This window comes from Nipponia nippon, unplaced genomic scaffold, assembly GCF_047370975.1.
Source record: "Nipponia nippon isolate SJK-2023a ecotype South Korea unplaced genomic scaffold, ASM4737097v1 scaffold_13, whole genome shotgun sequence".
Taxonomy (NCBI): Eukaryota; Metazoa; Chordata; class Aves; order Pelecaniformes; family Threskiornithidae; genus Nipponia; species Nipponia nippon.
In genome coordinates this window covers 14,182,199-14,198,124 of record NW_028262324.1, presented here as the reverse complement: position 1 = coordinate 14,198,124, position 15,926 = coordinate 14,182,199, and the positions used below count along the sequence as shown (strand labels likewise).

The 15,926-nt window shown below is 38.2% G+C and overlaps 1 protein-coding gene across 4 annotated transcripts in view; it reads left to right on the top strand.

Moving 5' to 3' along the window:
• The window catches only part of DIDO1 (death inducer-obliterator 1), a 56,562-nt gene extending 40,922 nt beyond the window's left edge, over positions 1-15,640 (top strand). For all 4 annotated transcript variants that reach the window (XM_087749844.1, XM_087749845.1, XM_087749847.1 and 1 more), the window contains 4 exons: positions 795-948; positions 2,020-2,109; positions 2,784-2,979; positions 10,460-15,640. In XM_087749844.1, coding sequence (XP_087605970.1) covers positions 795-948; positions 2,020-2,109; positions 2,784-2,979; positions 10,460-13,848 — 3,829 coding nt within the window. In that variant the 3' untranslated portion in view covers positions 13,849-15,640. The remainder of the gene's footprint in view (positions 1-794; positions 949-2,019; positions 2,110-2,783; positions 2,980-10,459) is intronic.
• The last annotated feature ends 286 nt before the right edge of the window (positions 15,641-15,926 follow it).

The window sequence follows — 15,926 nt, the reverse complement described above, 5'->3', positions numbered from 1 at the left end:
GTCCCATTCCCCTCCCCCCAGTCAAAAGGCATGTTCAACTTTACAGTTCAGGTAGCCTAATTCAGATTTTTAATTTACCATCTCCTCATTTACCTTCTCTAGTTGGCAAAATTTTCCGAGCGTCAGTGTATGTTGGCAGCAAAGATTCTACAATGTGTTTCAGCAGATAAATGAAACTTGAAGGCGTTATGCAGACTTAGAAGCCTGCACGTACATTAATATAGAGAAAGCGAGTACATGTGAGAGGTGGTTTAGAGGCATTTCCAGATTTTCATCCTATATTAAAATACTGTTATATCTGAATTTATGAATATGAATGAAAATTAAGCAATTGATCAGCTTGAAAGGAAGTAGATTTCTCTACAATAGTAAAATTAAATATTGCAAAGTATATCCTTACGAAACGGCAGTTAAAAGATTTTTGTTCATAGCAAATTCTTTTGCTTGAGAATATCTTTCAGATGCATATGGTTGACTCAGTGGGAAATAGGTAATTCAGATTAATTTGTTATAGAGTCAGGATCACAACAGTTATAGTGCTAACCTAATTTTATAAAAGTCGTATCTTTTGGCATCTTTTTGCCTGTCTGCAGCTGTGAGTTTATTTTCTGTTACTCCTTGCTTTTTTCAGTAATACCAAGTTAGTGGAAAACATTAACAAAGCGTTTAGTAAAAATTCTGTTATTTGTTTAAAATAAAATATTTGATCAATAGGAGGAGGGAGGAAAAGAATAAAAGAAGGGCCCATTCTCATTTGTATTCTATAACCTTTCTGTTTTGGATTTGTTTTGCAGTGTTGCAGAGCCACGCTCACCTCAAGACAGCGATACTTCCCTCTTTCTCTCTCGTCTCAACACCATTTGGAAAGGATTTATTAACATGCAAAGTGTGGCCAAATTTGTCACTAAAGCTTATCCTGTCTCCGGGTGTTTTGATTATCTTAGCGAGGTTAGCACTGACATGTTTATGTCTTTAGAATAAATCTGTACTGCAGTTCCTGTTGCTAGAAAGGCTGGGGTCAGTATGTATATATATATATATATATATATACACACATAGTTATATAGTTATATATATAGTTATATATAGTTATATTGGAAATGTAGCAGTGGTAAATGGCATTCCTTTAGCAACAGGAAAAGTAGCTCAATTAAAAAAAGCGCCTTTTAAAAATTCCTCACAAATTTGTGAAGAATTCTCATGTCTTTAAACATATTTATACATATGTTCAGATCTAACATGGAATCATACCTTTATTTCAGCTTCATTTTTTGAAAAGAAGTTTTAGAGCCAGTATTTTAAAGTAGATGTCTTGTTCTGTTCTTGAACAGATGGGTCACCAATGTGATTTATTACAAAATTTTGTTTGGCTGTTTATGAAAAATATCATCCTTTTTACTAATTTTCAAATAAAATCAGCTGGATGATATTGTTCTGGGAGGGTGTACATTCAAATAATGAGACAGTATAAAGGTTTGCGCTAAAACAAATAAGCTTTTCTTTCTTTCTCTGAAGTGCATTTTACGTGACTTCGGAAGTTTAAAACACCAATGTGTTAGTAGGGTTGGTGGTTCTTTTTGGTATTGCTTTTGCTGAAATGGGTTTCGGTGTCCTCACGAGAGGAAGCTCACTAGAATTCATGTCACTTGTCGTCACGAGTGCAGCATTTCCTGAGAAACTGAAAGTGTGGAGAAAATCTGAATTTCAAATAGCAGCTTCTCTATTAAAAAAAAAAAGCCAATAATGGGCATACAGAACTATAGTTATTTTGCTGCTATCCTTGTTTGGGAATGCTTTTTCTGTTCCATGTCTACTGTTAACCTTTTGGTAACATGCCATAATTAAACACCGTGAAATTTAGAAATAGCCTGTCTGAAATTCGAAAAGTACGTATGAAAGTTTGCTCAAATATAATAGTGCATTATCCCCTAGGCTGCTGGGATGGGGCAACCTGCACTGCTTGTAAACATGAGTCTCTCTTGGTTTTTCTCATACTGCCATGTAATACTTCTTGTTTAGGATTTACCAGATACAATTCATATTGGTGGGAGGATCTCACCGAAGACAGTCTGGGATTATGTTGGCAAACTCAAATCTTCGCTTTCTAAGGTACTCACTTACAATCCTTTGTAAAACCCAGAAGAAAAATACAGCAATATAAAATGACAACTTATTATAATATAAATTAGTAAACAGCAAATAGTGACATAGATCACACCTGGAAAACTACCGACACCACTTATTCCTTTGCAATTTTTGATTTATTGAAGAAACATGTTTATTGAGCTGCAGATCCTCTTGATCTCTCTCTCCTGCGTAGTAGTTCAATCTTCATACTATTTATTCATTTTTAATGACTGAACATAAATAATCTATTTATTCAGTATTGAAGACTGAAAATCAAATTTTAAAGCAAAGGAACTTATTTAACGTAGGTAATAGATTTTACTATTAAAAACACTTTAGAAGTGAAAAAATGATGCACAGAATGCAGATATAATCATGAAACTAAGAATTTTCCATTTCTTTCGTATTAATTTGAGCCTCAAGATGTTTAGTTTGATGTAAGAGACACAATTTGTATTTCTGAAAATGACAAGCCTGATTCTGTTTAAATGTTACAAACTGAACAACAGTACTCTCTTAAAGCTAGAGTATTGCCTTGAAACCATAGTTGGTGTGATACATGCACAAGTTATTTTTACCCCTGGAATTTGCCCTTCACCATTTTATTTGCTATTATGTTACAGGTTGAATTTTTCCACTTTGCTTTTGTATTACAGGAATTGTGTTTGATTCGTTTCCATCCCGCAACAGAAGAAGAAGAAGTTGCCTATATCTCTCTCTACTCCTATTTTAGCAGTCGTGGTCGTTTTGGTGTTGTAGCTAATAACAACAGACATGTCAAGGATCTCTACCTGATCCCCCTGAGTTCTAAGGACCCAATTCCTTCCAAACTCTTGCCCTTTGAGGGACCAGGTAAGCACAAAACAGGGGAGGTTAAATGCTAGGTAAAATCACAAAACACAAGTCAATCTGAGGCAAGTTGTTGTTGAATGTTTAATGTAAGCATTATTAAATTTTTTTTAATATAAACCCAATTTTAAAGTATGTAAATAGGGAAAAATTGGAAATCCAGCTCTATTTAAGATAAAATTGTCTGAAATTTACACAGCCTTTCCAACAAGATGCTTATATGCTGTTAGGAGGATGAGTTTACTTGTAAGATCAAGTATGTGGAACAACCACTATATTGAAAAAAACCCAAAACCCAACAAAAAAACCCCATCCTATCTTCAGCAGCCCACAAATCCACAAAACCTAGGCCCTTACAAGCTGTTCACCATCACTTAAATCAAGCAGGAATCTTAGCCCACAGAGGAGTCAAGAAATCTATGAAGACAAAGGTAATATTTATCGTGGTTTCACTACATTGTCATTGTCTCATGCAAAGTATTATGCTGTACGTGCAATATGGTGCACAAGGTGTTTGAAATGTTTTGTTCTAGCTGGAGCAAACTCTAGCCAAATCACTGAGTGCTGAAAATTGGTTTGTTGAGGGGGAAAGGGAACCATGTTCCTTAGGGTTAGTAGGTGGTAGACAGTAGTTGGTATAGGCAGGTTATATCATAATCTTCTATTTTTAGATAAAATTACCAGTAGTAATGTTTGGCTTGAGTTTGCTCCATGTTTGTGCGTTGAACATGGTGACAGAAGGACTGAGAATGAATTCAGCCACGAAACACCCTTGTATTACAAAATTTGAAGTCGTCTTCATCTGAGGAGGGAGGAGGTGCATATGCTTAGTTTCCAAATAAGTATCTGGAGTTTTATATAAAATAACAGATTGAGAAGCTGAAGAACTACACTTTACAATGAAGGTAGTGCTTCACTGTCATAGCAATGGTTTGCAAAATCTGAAACGGTAGGTATGAAGCAGCAAACATGCAAGGAGCTGACCTTTCTGAGAAGCTGACTGTCCTCTACTCCTCAAATACAAGTTTAGGACTAAACTCAATAAAGCATCCTCAGAGCTTATATGCAGGAGCAACAGTGTCTGGGACAGGTTTTCATGTTTTAATGGCATATGACTTCAACAACAGCAACAAATGATACATCGTTAGTTAAATGCTCTCCCTTCCTCCATGAGACTGCAAAGGGCACTTGCTCTGCACCCTCAGACAAGGTTTTTCTCATACACTCCCAAGTCTGTCTTATCCGTGCTTGAACAGTGCACAGTCTAGGTCGTTGTTTTTAGGCTATAGCTAAAAAGGTAGGATTATTGCTATCTACAGTATAGCAATATAGCTATAACTGTTGAATCTTGGCACCTCATAATCTTTAACTTGCTGAATTCTTGAAAGGTAGGCAAAACCTGTTATTCCCAGTTCATAGCCAAGAAGTGAAAACACTAAACGCAGAACACTTTTGGCACAGGGACGTAGGCAAAGAGTCTTAACTCACGGACTGTTTTTTCCAGCCAGAACAAGAGAAATACCCTCTTTTCTGGACAGTAACACAAGAATGGGATTGGCCATTGAATCAGCTGTAAATGTCTGCAGTCCTTTTCTGGGCCAGTAAACAACCTGCTGTAGGGAGGCACTCACCCAGTCGTTGCCTGCTTGCAGTCCTGTGGAAACACCAGCTTTCCTTTTTACATTTCCTTTTGCATTACAGGTTTCATTTCAAATGAAACTCTTAGATTGGAGTTTGGCAAATGTAGACAAACTCGACTAAGTATTAGTATAGAAATTTGTAATGTCAGCCTCGTTTTGCTGAGTTTCAAGTGCAAAAGTTTTTCAAAACTGGAGAAATACAGGTACCGTTTGCAGGTGTTGTTCACGGAGGCAAATTTTATGAGTCAGGTTTTCAAATTGAAATACATATTTGTAGGCAAAGTGGGTTAAAGGACAGCAATAGAAACAAGGTTCCAAAGGCAGAGAGGCCATATGATTTAACGGCTTCATAGAAGACCCTCTTAGACTTCTGCCATCAATTCACACTTCTTGGAAACTTCTGTAGCAGCCTTTACCTCATAGTTGTGCTAAGTTGTGTTCATATTTTAAAACCAGACCCAGTATGGGGGGGCAAAAAAAGCAGGTAAGCTGGTTTTCTGTTTTTGTGTATGTATTAAAACCACAGCATAAAAGACATGTAATCCGTACTTTTTAATGACGTCTGATGGAATTTACCGCTTTTTCTTTCTTTCACAATCAATAAAAATATTTTACGGAAAGTGGTCATTGTGTCCTTAAATTTAATCGTGTACCTTCACACAGAGTTTAGCAAGGACTGAAAAAGCATTATGCTTTAGATAGCTTAAGATGATTTGATAAATGTGACTGGAGGGGGGAGGAGGGAGAGGACAATAAACCCCTGCCACTCCAGAAATCCTAGTTAGAAGATATTCCAGCTGTATCAACCAGTTCCATCAGGCACATATGGATTATGAATTTCTCCTGTTTTCTGATGGACTGGATTTGGAACACAACTGAGGACTTCTGAACTGCGCTAGTACCTAGAAGATCTACAAAAAACTTTGACGTGGGTGATTTAAAAACAGAGGAAAATGGAAGGTTATCCATATTTATACTTAATTCCTCTCCGGCATTTATTAGCAGATTCTGTGTATCAATGGGCTCCTCTGCATTGTCTTTTTGCTCTGGTTTACTGTATGTGCGTTTACTTGTTGCTTCACGTACACACTTCATGTCATTCAGCACTTTCATCTGTAGATCTCAAAGCACTTTGTATAAGATAGTATAATCAGACTTGTTACCAATAGAAAGTGATTTATTGAGGGATTTAGTGGCAACATTGGGAACCTAACAAGTATCTTACATAGTTAAAATAAATGAATTTTAATAAGACAGCCATATATCAGCAAAGGGTTCCACAAATGTTGATATATCTCTTTTGGTAGTGTACAATAGGAAGTGTGTTTTTTCTTAAAAGTCTGAAGGCATGAAATCTCATGCTGTTTAGAATGCTCTTAAAAATTGCAACAAATGAACAAAATTTTAACTGTACTGTAATTAATGGAATTAGGTGTCTTAATCTCAGCAGGTATCATTATGAAAAGTAGCAGTAATAGAAGAACGTGGCATTACGAACCTTATTTTCTATGCCAGCCAGTTCCATTCAGCAAGCCTACCTCAATGCGCAGCAGTGTTGCCATGCTGGAAGCGATCCGTACCCCTGAATTCAGGGTGCACAAATTTGATGATCGTGGTCAGCTGCTCTCATGATTAATTGGGACAAATATTTAAATGGTATTGATGAAATTTAAAGAATATCTTGTGCTGGTCTCTGCAGTTTAAAAATGTACACCATGGGTATGCTTAGTCCATTCCCGTGGTTTTCTCATTGATGTACAGAAATTAGGCATATATCTTTATCAGTACAGGTAACTTCTTACCAGCTGATGATGATAGGGAAAGATGTGGCCATTATATGCCTAAATATGGTAAAACTGATTTAATGAAAAAATTTATTTAAGGGTAAGAAAACCAAATATTCATCCAGTACTAATATTTAGTATATCCTGGTTTAATGGCTTTAGTTACAGGATGTAACTCAGTAAAACCAGCATGTGGACTTCAAATACGTAATAGGATAATAACTTTTTTATGAATAATTTAGCACTGAAAGCTACTAACTCTGCCAACACAGCTTGCAGCACTTTTAAAATGCTTGCTTGTGAAAGACAGTCGTTGAGCAATAGTTGGAGACTGCAGCCAGCATTTTCGTTATTACCTAAAATGAGGCCCTTTCCCTATTTATGGATATTGGAATAGGGTGGGAGTGCCCATTGAAATGCTGGTCTAGCTGTATGTTTCCATGCAAAAGAAGCATTTAGTATTTGATCACTTTGAACTGAGTGAATGTAGAAGCCAGGTTAGGCATAACTTCTAATACTTGTGTAAGATTACAGTATCAAAATGTAAAATTGTAATGGATTTATTCTATGATGACTAAACTCTAACCAGCTTAAATTATAACTAATGTCATTAACTTACTACCTGAATTTATTGTCTTGAACGTGTATTAAAATTTTGCCCTGTTTAATTAGTGACTTGACCTCTGTTTCTTACAGGGATTCAAAACTGATTTTTCACTAATTGCTGTTTATTAGCTATCCTGTCTGATGGATTTTTGAAACGTGTTTATTGCAATTATTCAGTGTTTGAGATTCATTGCGACTAATTGCATAAATCACAAGTCTCTGCGTAAAAGCAGATAACCCAAACATTAGCCACAGAAGAGCAGCAAACGCCTCCTGGGAGCGTTTGGGTGAAGCCCAGTTTGTGAGGTACTCTGCACTGGTCAACACCGACCAAGTGGGGAGTCGTTATTCATATACTGATAAAGAAAAAATACAAAGCACGTTCACACCGAGTGAACCATTTCTAACTAATGAGTCTATCCTGAATGGTTTTTTCTCAGCTGTCTTTCTTTGGAACTGTGCCTTGATCTTATATATTAATATTGTTTCATTTAAGGTAGTAAATTGTTGTGAACGCAACTGCTAGAATTGCTTGTAGGCTGCGAGTGCAAATGAGTATTTGGATAAGTCAAGGATTTATGTGGCCCTTTTTGAATAATCTTAGATTCCCTGAGAATGATTATTTGTTTAGTTCCTGTCCTGCCTACTTTCATGGTACATCTCAGCACCCCCGTCCCTCTGAAGGGGCAAATTTGTGCATGTACTGAATTATTAGCAAATCTTTGTTCGGGTGACATAGCCGGTTAATTTTCTTCATGTACTTATAATTTTAATAATTTTTTTCTAAGTATGAAAGAAGGTGGTGAAAATTGGCAACACTTACTAACACAGAAATCTTCTACCTGGAGGAAAAAAACTTTTTGGCAGTGAATTTTAGATGTACAAATTGGAAATAATATGTACTACAAAGTGAAAAGTAAAAGCTTATTTACAACAGCACGTCCAATACCCTCTTAACCACAGAACTATGTAAAACTTGACCGCTGTGCAATAATATAAATTCTGTTTTGGATCTAGAATGCATTCTACAGAATAAGTGCTTTCCAAAAACTTTCACTCAAATTTAATTATTCTTGTTTCTCAACATAATTATAACGAGAGCCATTCCTGATAGGGAATCTCAAGCAAATATTTTACATTGGTCTCAAAGTTTCGTTATGATTTTGTCTGGTCTTTTAAAAAGACTATTTCTAGGGAGTCACCAGACTTGGCTGTTTTCTTCATTAAGTGATTAAAACAGTTTCACTGTACTACTACCACTTGCAGTCAGAAGAACACAGACTTTTTAGAGGAGGGTTTTTTCCCCCAATTGTCAAGAGATTTCATAAAACTTTGAAGTTAACTTATTTTATTGGAAAAATTACTGTCTTTGTCTATTATCTGTAGTTTGTTATTTGGAAGATAAGGTTTATATGGGATAAGATTTGAGCGTAAGAACTAGACGCGTCGGTGATTTAGGGGGACATTCTGTGAACAAAAGTTACTGCTTAATGAAATAGATAGCAAGTATTGAAGAGAAACAGTGAGTTTAAAACATAAAGCAGCTATGGTTTTGGTGTGTTATTTAGCAAATGGCAAATAATTCCTGCAGTGTAGGCTTTCATGGAAGAAGAACTCTTGACTTAATTGGTTCGGCTGCTTGGGCTTTCCCGTGGCATCCGTTCAGCCGAGTTTTTGTCTTGTGCTTAAGTAGGTGCTAACCGAATTTAGCTTAAGCGGTAAGAGCGATGGTAACTTCTCACTGACAGAACTTCACGTTTAACCTAAAAATATCCTAAACTCTCTTACTGATGTCTCAGTGTGAAGTTAGCAACCAAAGAACTTAGAAAAGGTGAAGTTCATTAAACATGACATAAATTTAGGAAAACAGCTGATGTAATTTTCTCATTAGGTCATAAATTTAAGAGTCCCCTTAAAAATTCGAATTCAGTTGTTTCAGCAAAGTAACGTATCTGTGAATGTGGTTTGCTAATGAAATATATCTGCAACTGTGGGCTGCGAGGGTTTTTGTTGGTATGAAAAAGTTTTCAGTGCTAATAATTAGATAATTAAAAGTTGTTCCTTAATGAGCAGTTGGTTTAGTTTAATAAGAACAAGGAACATTTTATATACAAAACTCTTACTTATGGGATCATGAATAGAAGGAACAATGTAGTCAGAGTCCTCGCCTTACCGTTTAACCACGGTGACTATTATCTGTTACTTTACAGATTGGTTTGTGTTTCTGTATTACTGCTTCCTAGCTGGATGCAAATAATAACTAAGGGCACATATGGGGAAAGACAGTGCTCCTCAAAGGAGGGCCTTTTAAAAGTCATTAAATCCAGAAGTTAAAAAAGCCTCTCTTTATACAGACTTTTTGCATTTGCCACCAACTGTATGTTAAAGGATTTATTCCCTGCCCTTCCTTCTGGAGATGTTTATCTTCCACAAGTGCCAGTGGGAACTGGGCACGTAAAAGGAAGAAATACAATAACATGGAACAGACGTACCGACCTCTGCGTTCGTCCTCTTTATCAGAAACTTCCCCGCCATTTTTGGATATACTTCTCCAAGGATTCAAGTCTGAAGCTTTCACAAAGGAGTAATTCCGCTCACAATGGTTTTTACTTCTAGAAAGGCCTCCGGCATCAAACTGAATCCTGCAACAGAGGGTTTAAAGTCGCCTTCCCCTCTGCAAACCGGCTTCAAACCCAGCGAGCCCTTCTCCTGCAGCCTCCCTGTCTCCCACATGCTAAACTTGAGTCTGCTTAGCTCTCCTTTCCCTCTTTGCTGTGTTCCTTACCGGTTTCCCTGCTTCTGTCAGGCTTTAAAATAATGTCTACCTGGAAAAAACCCAAACAAACAGGGAGCTGGGTTACAAGCTTTAATGCTGTTTCCAAACAGAGTTTGTTTGAGGTTATCTTTTTAGCGATTACTGGTATTTATTTAACTTAGAGATAGACAAAATATTTACAGGCTGGTGTAAATGTCAATGCAGTTCTTTAGCACAGATTATACCAAATATAGTTATGAAGTTTAGCCCGGGTTTTCTCACTTTTCAATATCTCTGTGTATATTTGCAAACTCTTTAAAAGTAAATATAGGAGTTTTCGGGGGGGAGAGGTAGGGGTGGTTGATCAACAACAACAACGATGTAACAATACGAAAAATATAAAAACTTTCTTTGGTTTTCGACATTTGCAGAGACGCGTTTTAATAATCATACCTGTTGCTGCCATCTTTTATTAAAGATATCAAGGAAGGAATTAAAACATTTCTTTACAACTATATACAAATATATATGCTTATGGACTAATGAAAATTGCCAATAGGTCATCTAATGGAATTTAGAGTTATATTTACGTTATCTGTTATCTTTTGTAGCTGCCACTATATAAAATAGTAAGTTTTTACTGAAAGCATAATTAAAAATTAGTTTTTTACATATACAACCTTTGTGCTCCCTTTCAGGTCTTGAGTCATCTCGGCCAAATTTAATCCTCGGACTGGTTATCTGTCAGAAAGGGAAACGTGTTGCCACCGGCATGGAAACAGAAAAAATAGAGGAAAAGCGAAGCAGAATTCAAGCACATGAGGAAACGGAAACATCGCTGCTCTCTAAAGGGCCGCTAGCCACTTCGCAAGAGAAGAAAACTCCAAAATACACGCTTTATTCAGGAGATTCAGCTGTAAGTACAACACCACCCGGATCTCCTCCGCCTCCACCCCCGCTTCCCATTCCAGACACCTCGGCAGTTACACCTTCCGTATTAAAAATACTGTCCTCAATTAAAAGTGGAACCACAACTACCGTAACACCACCGATTTCAACTGCTGCTTCTGCGAGCGTTACTGCTACGCATTCTTCATCCTCAAAAACCGCCACACCTCTCGAGCACATCCTGCAGACGCTTTTTGGAAAAAAGAAAACTTTTGAGCCTCTTGCTAAGGATTCTGAAACTGTCCAGTCATCAAATCAGGAAGGTCAAGCTGCTGCTGAGGGAGGAATGTCAGCGGTTCCTTTGTTAGATCCCATCGTGCAGCAGTTTGGGCAGATGTCAAAAGACAGAGCTATAGAAGAGGAGGAGGACGACAGACCGTATGATCCTGAAGAAGAGTATGGTCCGGAGAAAGCTTTTGAAATGCAAACTGGTGAAAGTGAAAAACGATTTAATGTGGAAAAGCCATCCAATACAGCAGAACTAGAGGATGAGGCCTACGATCCAGAAGATGAAACTATCTTGGAAGAAGCAAAAGTTACCGTTGATGATTTACCTAACAAAATGTACACAGACACTAAAAGCAATTCTTCGGAAACATCTGCTTCATATGTGCCTGATTTATCTGCATCCTCATCCTTGGTAGAACAGCAAAAAATGTTGGAAGAATTAAACAAACAAATAGAAGAACAGAAGAGACAACTAGAGGAACAAGAAGAAGCCCTCAGGCAACAAAGAGCAGCTGTTGGTGTTTCAATGGCTCATTTTTCAGTGTCTGATGCTTTAATGTCACCACCACCAAAATCTTCCCTAATAAAGACTGAATTATTCCATCAGGACCAGCAAGCTACACAAAAAGTAGATTTACCTTCATCTTTAAATCAGCAAGCACAAGTTTTGAACCAGGGCTGTGACCCAAGGCAGAACAGAGATCCTCGACAAGCTAGAAGGATGGCGACAGAGACTAATGACAACGCTGATTCTCGATTAAAGCCACAGGTGGTACAGAATGAGATACCCACAAGAGAAATTGCTCCAGCAAGTTTTCCAAATGCTTTGCAGACTTCACTTGGTAAGGACGACAAAACCTTAATTGCTGCTGCTCAGCCTGGTTTTAGTGGTGATAACTGGGTTTCAAGTGAAAAGGCTTCTACGGTGTCCCAGAAGGAGGCATCTAATAGCAAATTTGAAAACACTGTTCAAGTTAATTTGGAAAACATGAGTCAAACAGCTTCTGGAGAACCTTCTACATCCAAACCTTTACGTAAAGTGCTGCTTCCAACACCTCCAAGTACATCTTTTCAGCCTAATTTCTCCACACCCAACGACAGTCAGCCTTTGCAAGATATGCACAAAGTATCATGGTCAAACGAGTCAAAGGAAGTAATGGGAAGGGATTCTTTTTCAAATACAATGTTTACTTCTCAGGAAAAGGCAGCTGGTCACTTTGAACCGGAGAGGGGTCTTTCATCAGTGCAATATGATGAACAAAGAAATCCTCAGTCTCATCAATTTGTAGAACAAACTGAATCTCCATCAGTTCAGAGTGAGGGCGGACCTTCCCCACAGCACTTTGAAGAAAACCGAGCTGGACCTCCCTTTTCTTTATCTGGGCAGAAAGGAGGGCCTCCACCGCCACTGATGCTCAATGCACCTGGAGGACCTCATGGACCTAATTTTAGAGGACCGGCGCCACAGTTCTCTGAAGAGCATGGTTCTCCAAATAACGATGGGCAAAGAGGACCTCCATCTGGAAGATTTGGAGGTCAAAAGGGTCCCATTCCTTCCTTATTTTCTACACAGCATGGACCTCCATCTCTTTTTGGTGATAATAGGGGCCCTGCCCCTTCTTATCATGGTGTTCCAAGAGGAATGTCACCCTCTCAGTTTGAAGATCGTAGGGAACCTCACATGGAACAAAGGGAATTCTCAGATTCCCAGTATAATGAAATGATTAGGCCTCCAGGACAGTTCGAAGGACCAGATCCACCTCAGTTTATGGGAAACAGAGGACCTTCGCCTTTTCCTTTTGGCGGTCAAAGACGACCCCCGCCAGCTCAGTTTAAAGGACAGAGAGGAGGCCCTCAATTTGGAGGGCCAAGAGGCCCAGCCCCGAGTCATTTTGGGGGACCAAGAGGGCCTCACCCAAATCAGTTTGAAGGGCAGCGAGGTCCGGCTCCAAATCATATACCTGGTCCAAGAGGACTTTTGCCACAGCCATTTGAAGAACGGAGAGGGAGTCCACCACCCAGATTTGCCAACCAGAGAGGTCCAGCACCACTTCAGTTTGGAGGACCAAGAGGAGCCACACCTGCACTGTTTCCAGAAGAAAATGAACCTTCTAGATTTCATTTCCAAGGTCAGTCACCACAAGGTATGAAGCCAAGCCCAAGACCACTCCTGGACCTTCCAAGCCATCCACCGCCCCACAGAAAAGAGATGTGGGAGGAAGCTGGACCATCTGCATCTCTTTCCAATATTTCTGGACAAGGATCTGAGTCGGAAGGACAGTGGTCAGCATCTGACTTCCGAGAAGGCAAAAATCCTGAATTTAGAGGCCAGGCATTTGAAGGGAGACAGAGAGAGAGATATGAGGGAGGAAATAAGGACAAGGTTTCAGATCAGCCAGAGCCTCAGCAAGCAGATAATCGACAGGGTAGGCCCTTTGAGGAAAGACGAAGGGATCGAGAACATGGCAGGCCTTGGGAAAGAGACCGCGGCAGAAACTGGAATAGAGACAGGGACTGGGAGAGACACAGAGACAAGGAGTGGGATAAAAATAGAGACAGAAACCAAAACAAAGAGAGAGAGAAGGATTCGGAGCGGGCTAAAGAATGGGAAAGAAACAGAGACCGAGAGAGAGCAAGAACTAGAGAGAGAGAATCCTACCGAAGACGTGACAGAGAGCGATCGAGAAGCAGAGACAGAGATCGCGACAGAGAGAAAGACAGGGACCGGGATCGAAGCAGGGAAAAAGAAAGGGATCGCGACAGAGATCGAGATCGTGAAAGAGAAAGAGGAAAAGATCGCAAAGATCGGAGTAAGAGTAGGGAAATTGGTAAAGAGATGAAGCTAGAAACACCGAAGGAAACTCAGAAACCAACAGAAACGGAAGCTTCATCTTCCGCTAATCAGTCATAGAAATATGACTGATACTGTATTTCCCACAAATAGTGTACTTTTCCAACACAGCAAGGACTGAGTCAGCATCTTCTGTATATACTGTATATTCTCACCTTCACAAAAATGCTGTTGTAAAACTAGCCTTACAAAATGTACTGACAAATTAGCAATTTTTGAACAACTGTGAATGAAAATACTCGAATAGATAAACGGCAAGAACAGACTGGACTTTCACTTGCTGCATTTTGTGCATAATGTTTTTCTTATAAAGATTCACAGCGTTACCTGTACTGAAATTTTGTTTTTCTACTTGCATCTTTATCTTAAAATTTCCATTTACAGTACAGAAATGGAAAAAGTCTAAGAAGAGCATATTGCTTTTTAAGATTATAAAGTTATGTTTTCCAGTAACTTGAATTGTAATTTTATAAGAGAATTTAATCCAGACCTTAGGAGCCATACCTTTACATCTCATTTACGTGATATTTTGGTGTCAAAGTTGTTCCTACAGCACACGCTTTAAAAAAAGGAGTCCAATGTTGCCGTCTTGTTTATTTTACAACAGAAGGGTCGTGTGTATTTAGGAAAAGGCTGCAGAAGACCAGTGTTAATAATTACTTGTGACTGACGGAGGATTTGAAAACGGAATGTTGTAAGCTTAAAGTGCACTATCTTCCTTTTTATATACAGGTTTTTTTGTGTTTTGGAATCCATCTGTTAAGCGTACAGCGAAGAAGCAAGTCGTACTTAGTTTTTTTCATGAGGCTGAGGGGTTTTAAATGTCGCATTTTTACAAATCTGTAATTAAAGAACATACAAGAGTAGCACCTTTATAACCAGCAAAACTTAGAAAAACATCAGACATTTATTTGAAAAAAGCTAAGACTACAAACGAATTGGGATACCAAAGGAGAGAAGACTCAGTTGGTTAAACAGGCCATTAAATCTGTTACTTCGATTGAACTGATTTAGTGGAGCATTTTTTTGGTTTGGTTTTGGTTTTGCAGAATTTTGCCATAGACTTAAGAAACGTCCCCGTTTTATTGTACTTTTCATTCTAAAAGTGTTTCGCTCCTGAAAAAAAAATGTCACTGTTTTTTTGTTAGACCCTACTTAGGCTGGTAGTGTATATAAAACTGTCCGCTGAAAAAGGTGTAACTGCGTTCAGCTGGAAGAGAAGAGTGGCGGTACTTCGTGTTGTCGTTCGAGAGGGAAGTTTGCCACTGTGAAATACGTTGCATTGCTACTTCTCATGAATTCTTCAAGTACGTAATTCTAAAAGTATGAAATAAACCCCGCTAATTTATTTGACCGTGTAAATGAACAGTTGGGTAAATATTTTGATATTTTTATAAAATAGTTTTGGAAATGTAAAATTACATTCCTATAAACATTTGCAGCTTGAAGACTACGTGACAAGTAGCGTGTATGCCATGTATCTCCCTACAGATTTTACAGTTCGTATTGGTGCATCTTTGAAGTCCTTCTACATCAAGGATTTGCTGGTTGAAACGATCGTCTGTATTCTGAACCTGTAGACAAAATGTTAAAATGCAGAGAGGTGGTATTAAATGCAAACATCTACTATGGTGTAAGATTTTTTTCTTAATGAGATGTTTCTAATTTAAAGACATACATAAAAGTATGCAAAGAGTAAGTGTGTTTGTTTAGGTTTCCTTGATAGAAATTTCTGTAAATTGTATTTTATATGGCAAAATATATCACTGTACATTAAAATACGGGACTTCACAGGTTTTTGTTACTGTAAGTAGAATAAACATCTACAGAGAACTGTTGTCCATTTCTTAAATCTGTATGTGTATATTATTTTCTAAATATTGCTACTTCTCAACAAACCGCCAGAGACTGATGGCACACAGGTTTCACTGCCTCGTCGTCCAGCGAAAGACGACGTTTTGCAGGACATCACTACCAATTGGCGTTTAATTGTAGGCATTCTGAAAAGCATATGAAGATCTGTGCTTAGGATTAGGGGAGTTCTAAAACATCCCCTAATTTATGCTGAAGCTTGTTGTTTTATTTGAATTAGGAAGTCTGTGATTTGTAGATTTTACACCAAAAAAATCTAAAGAAAA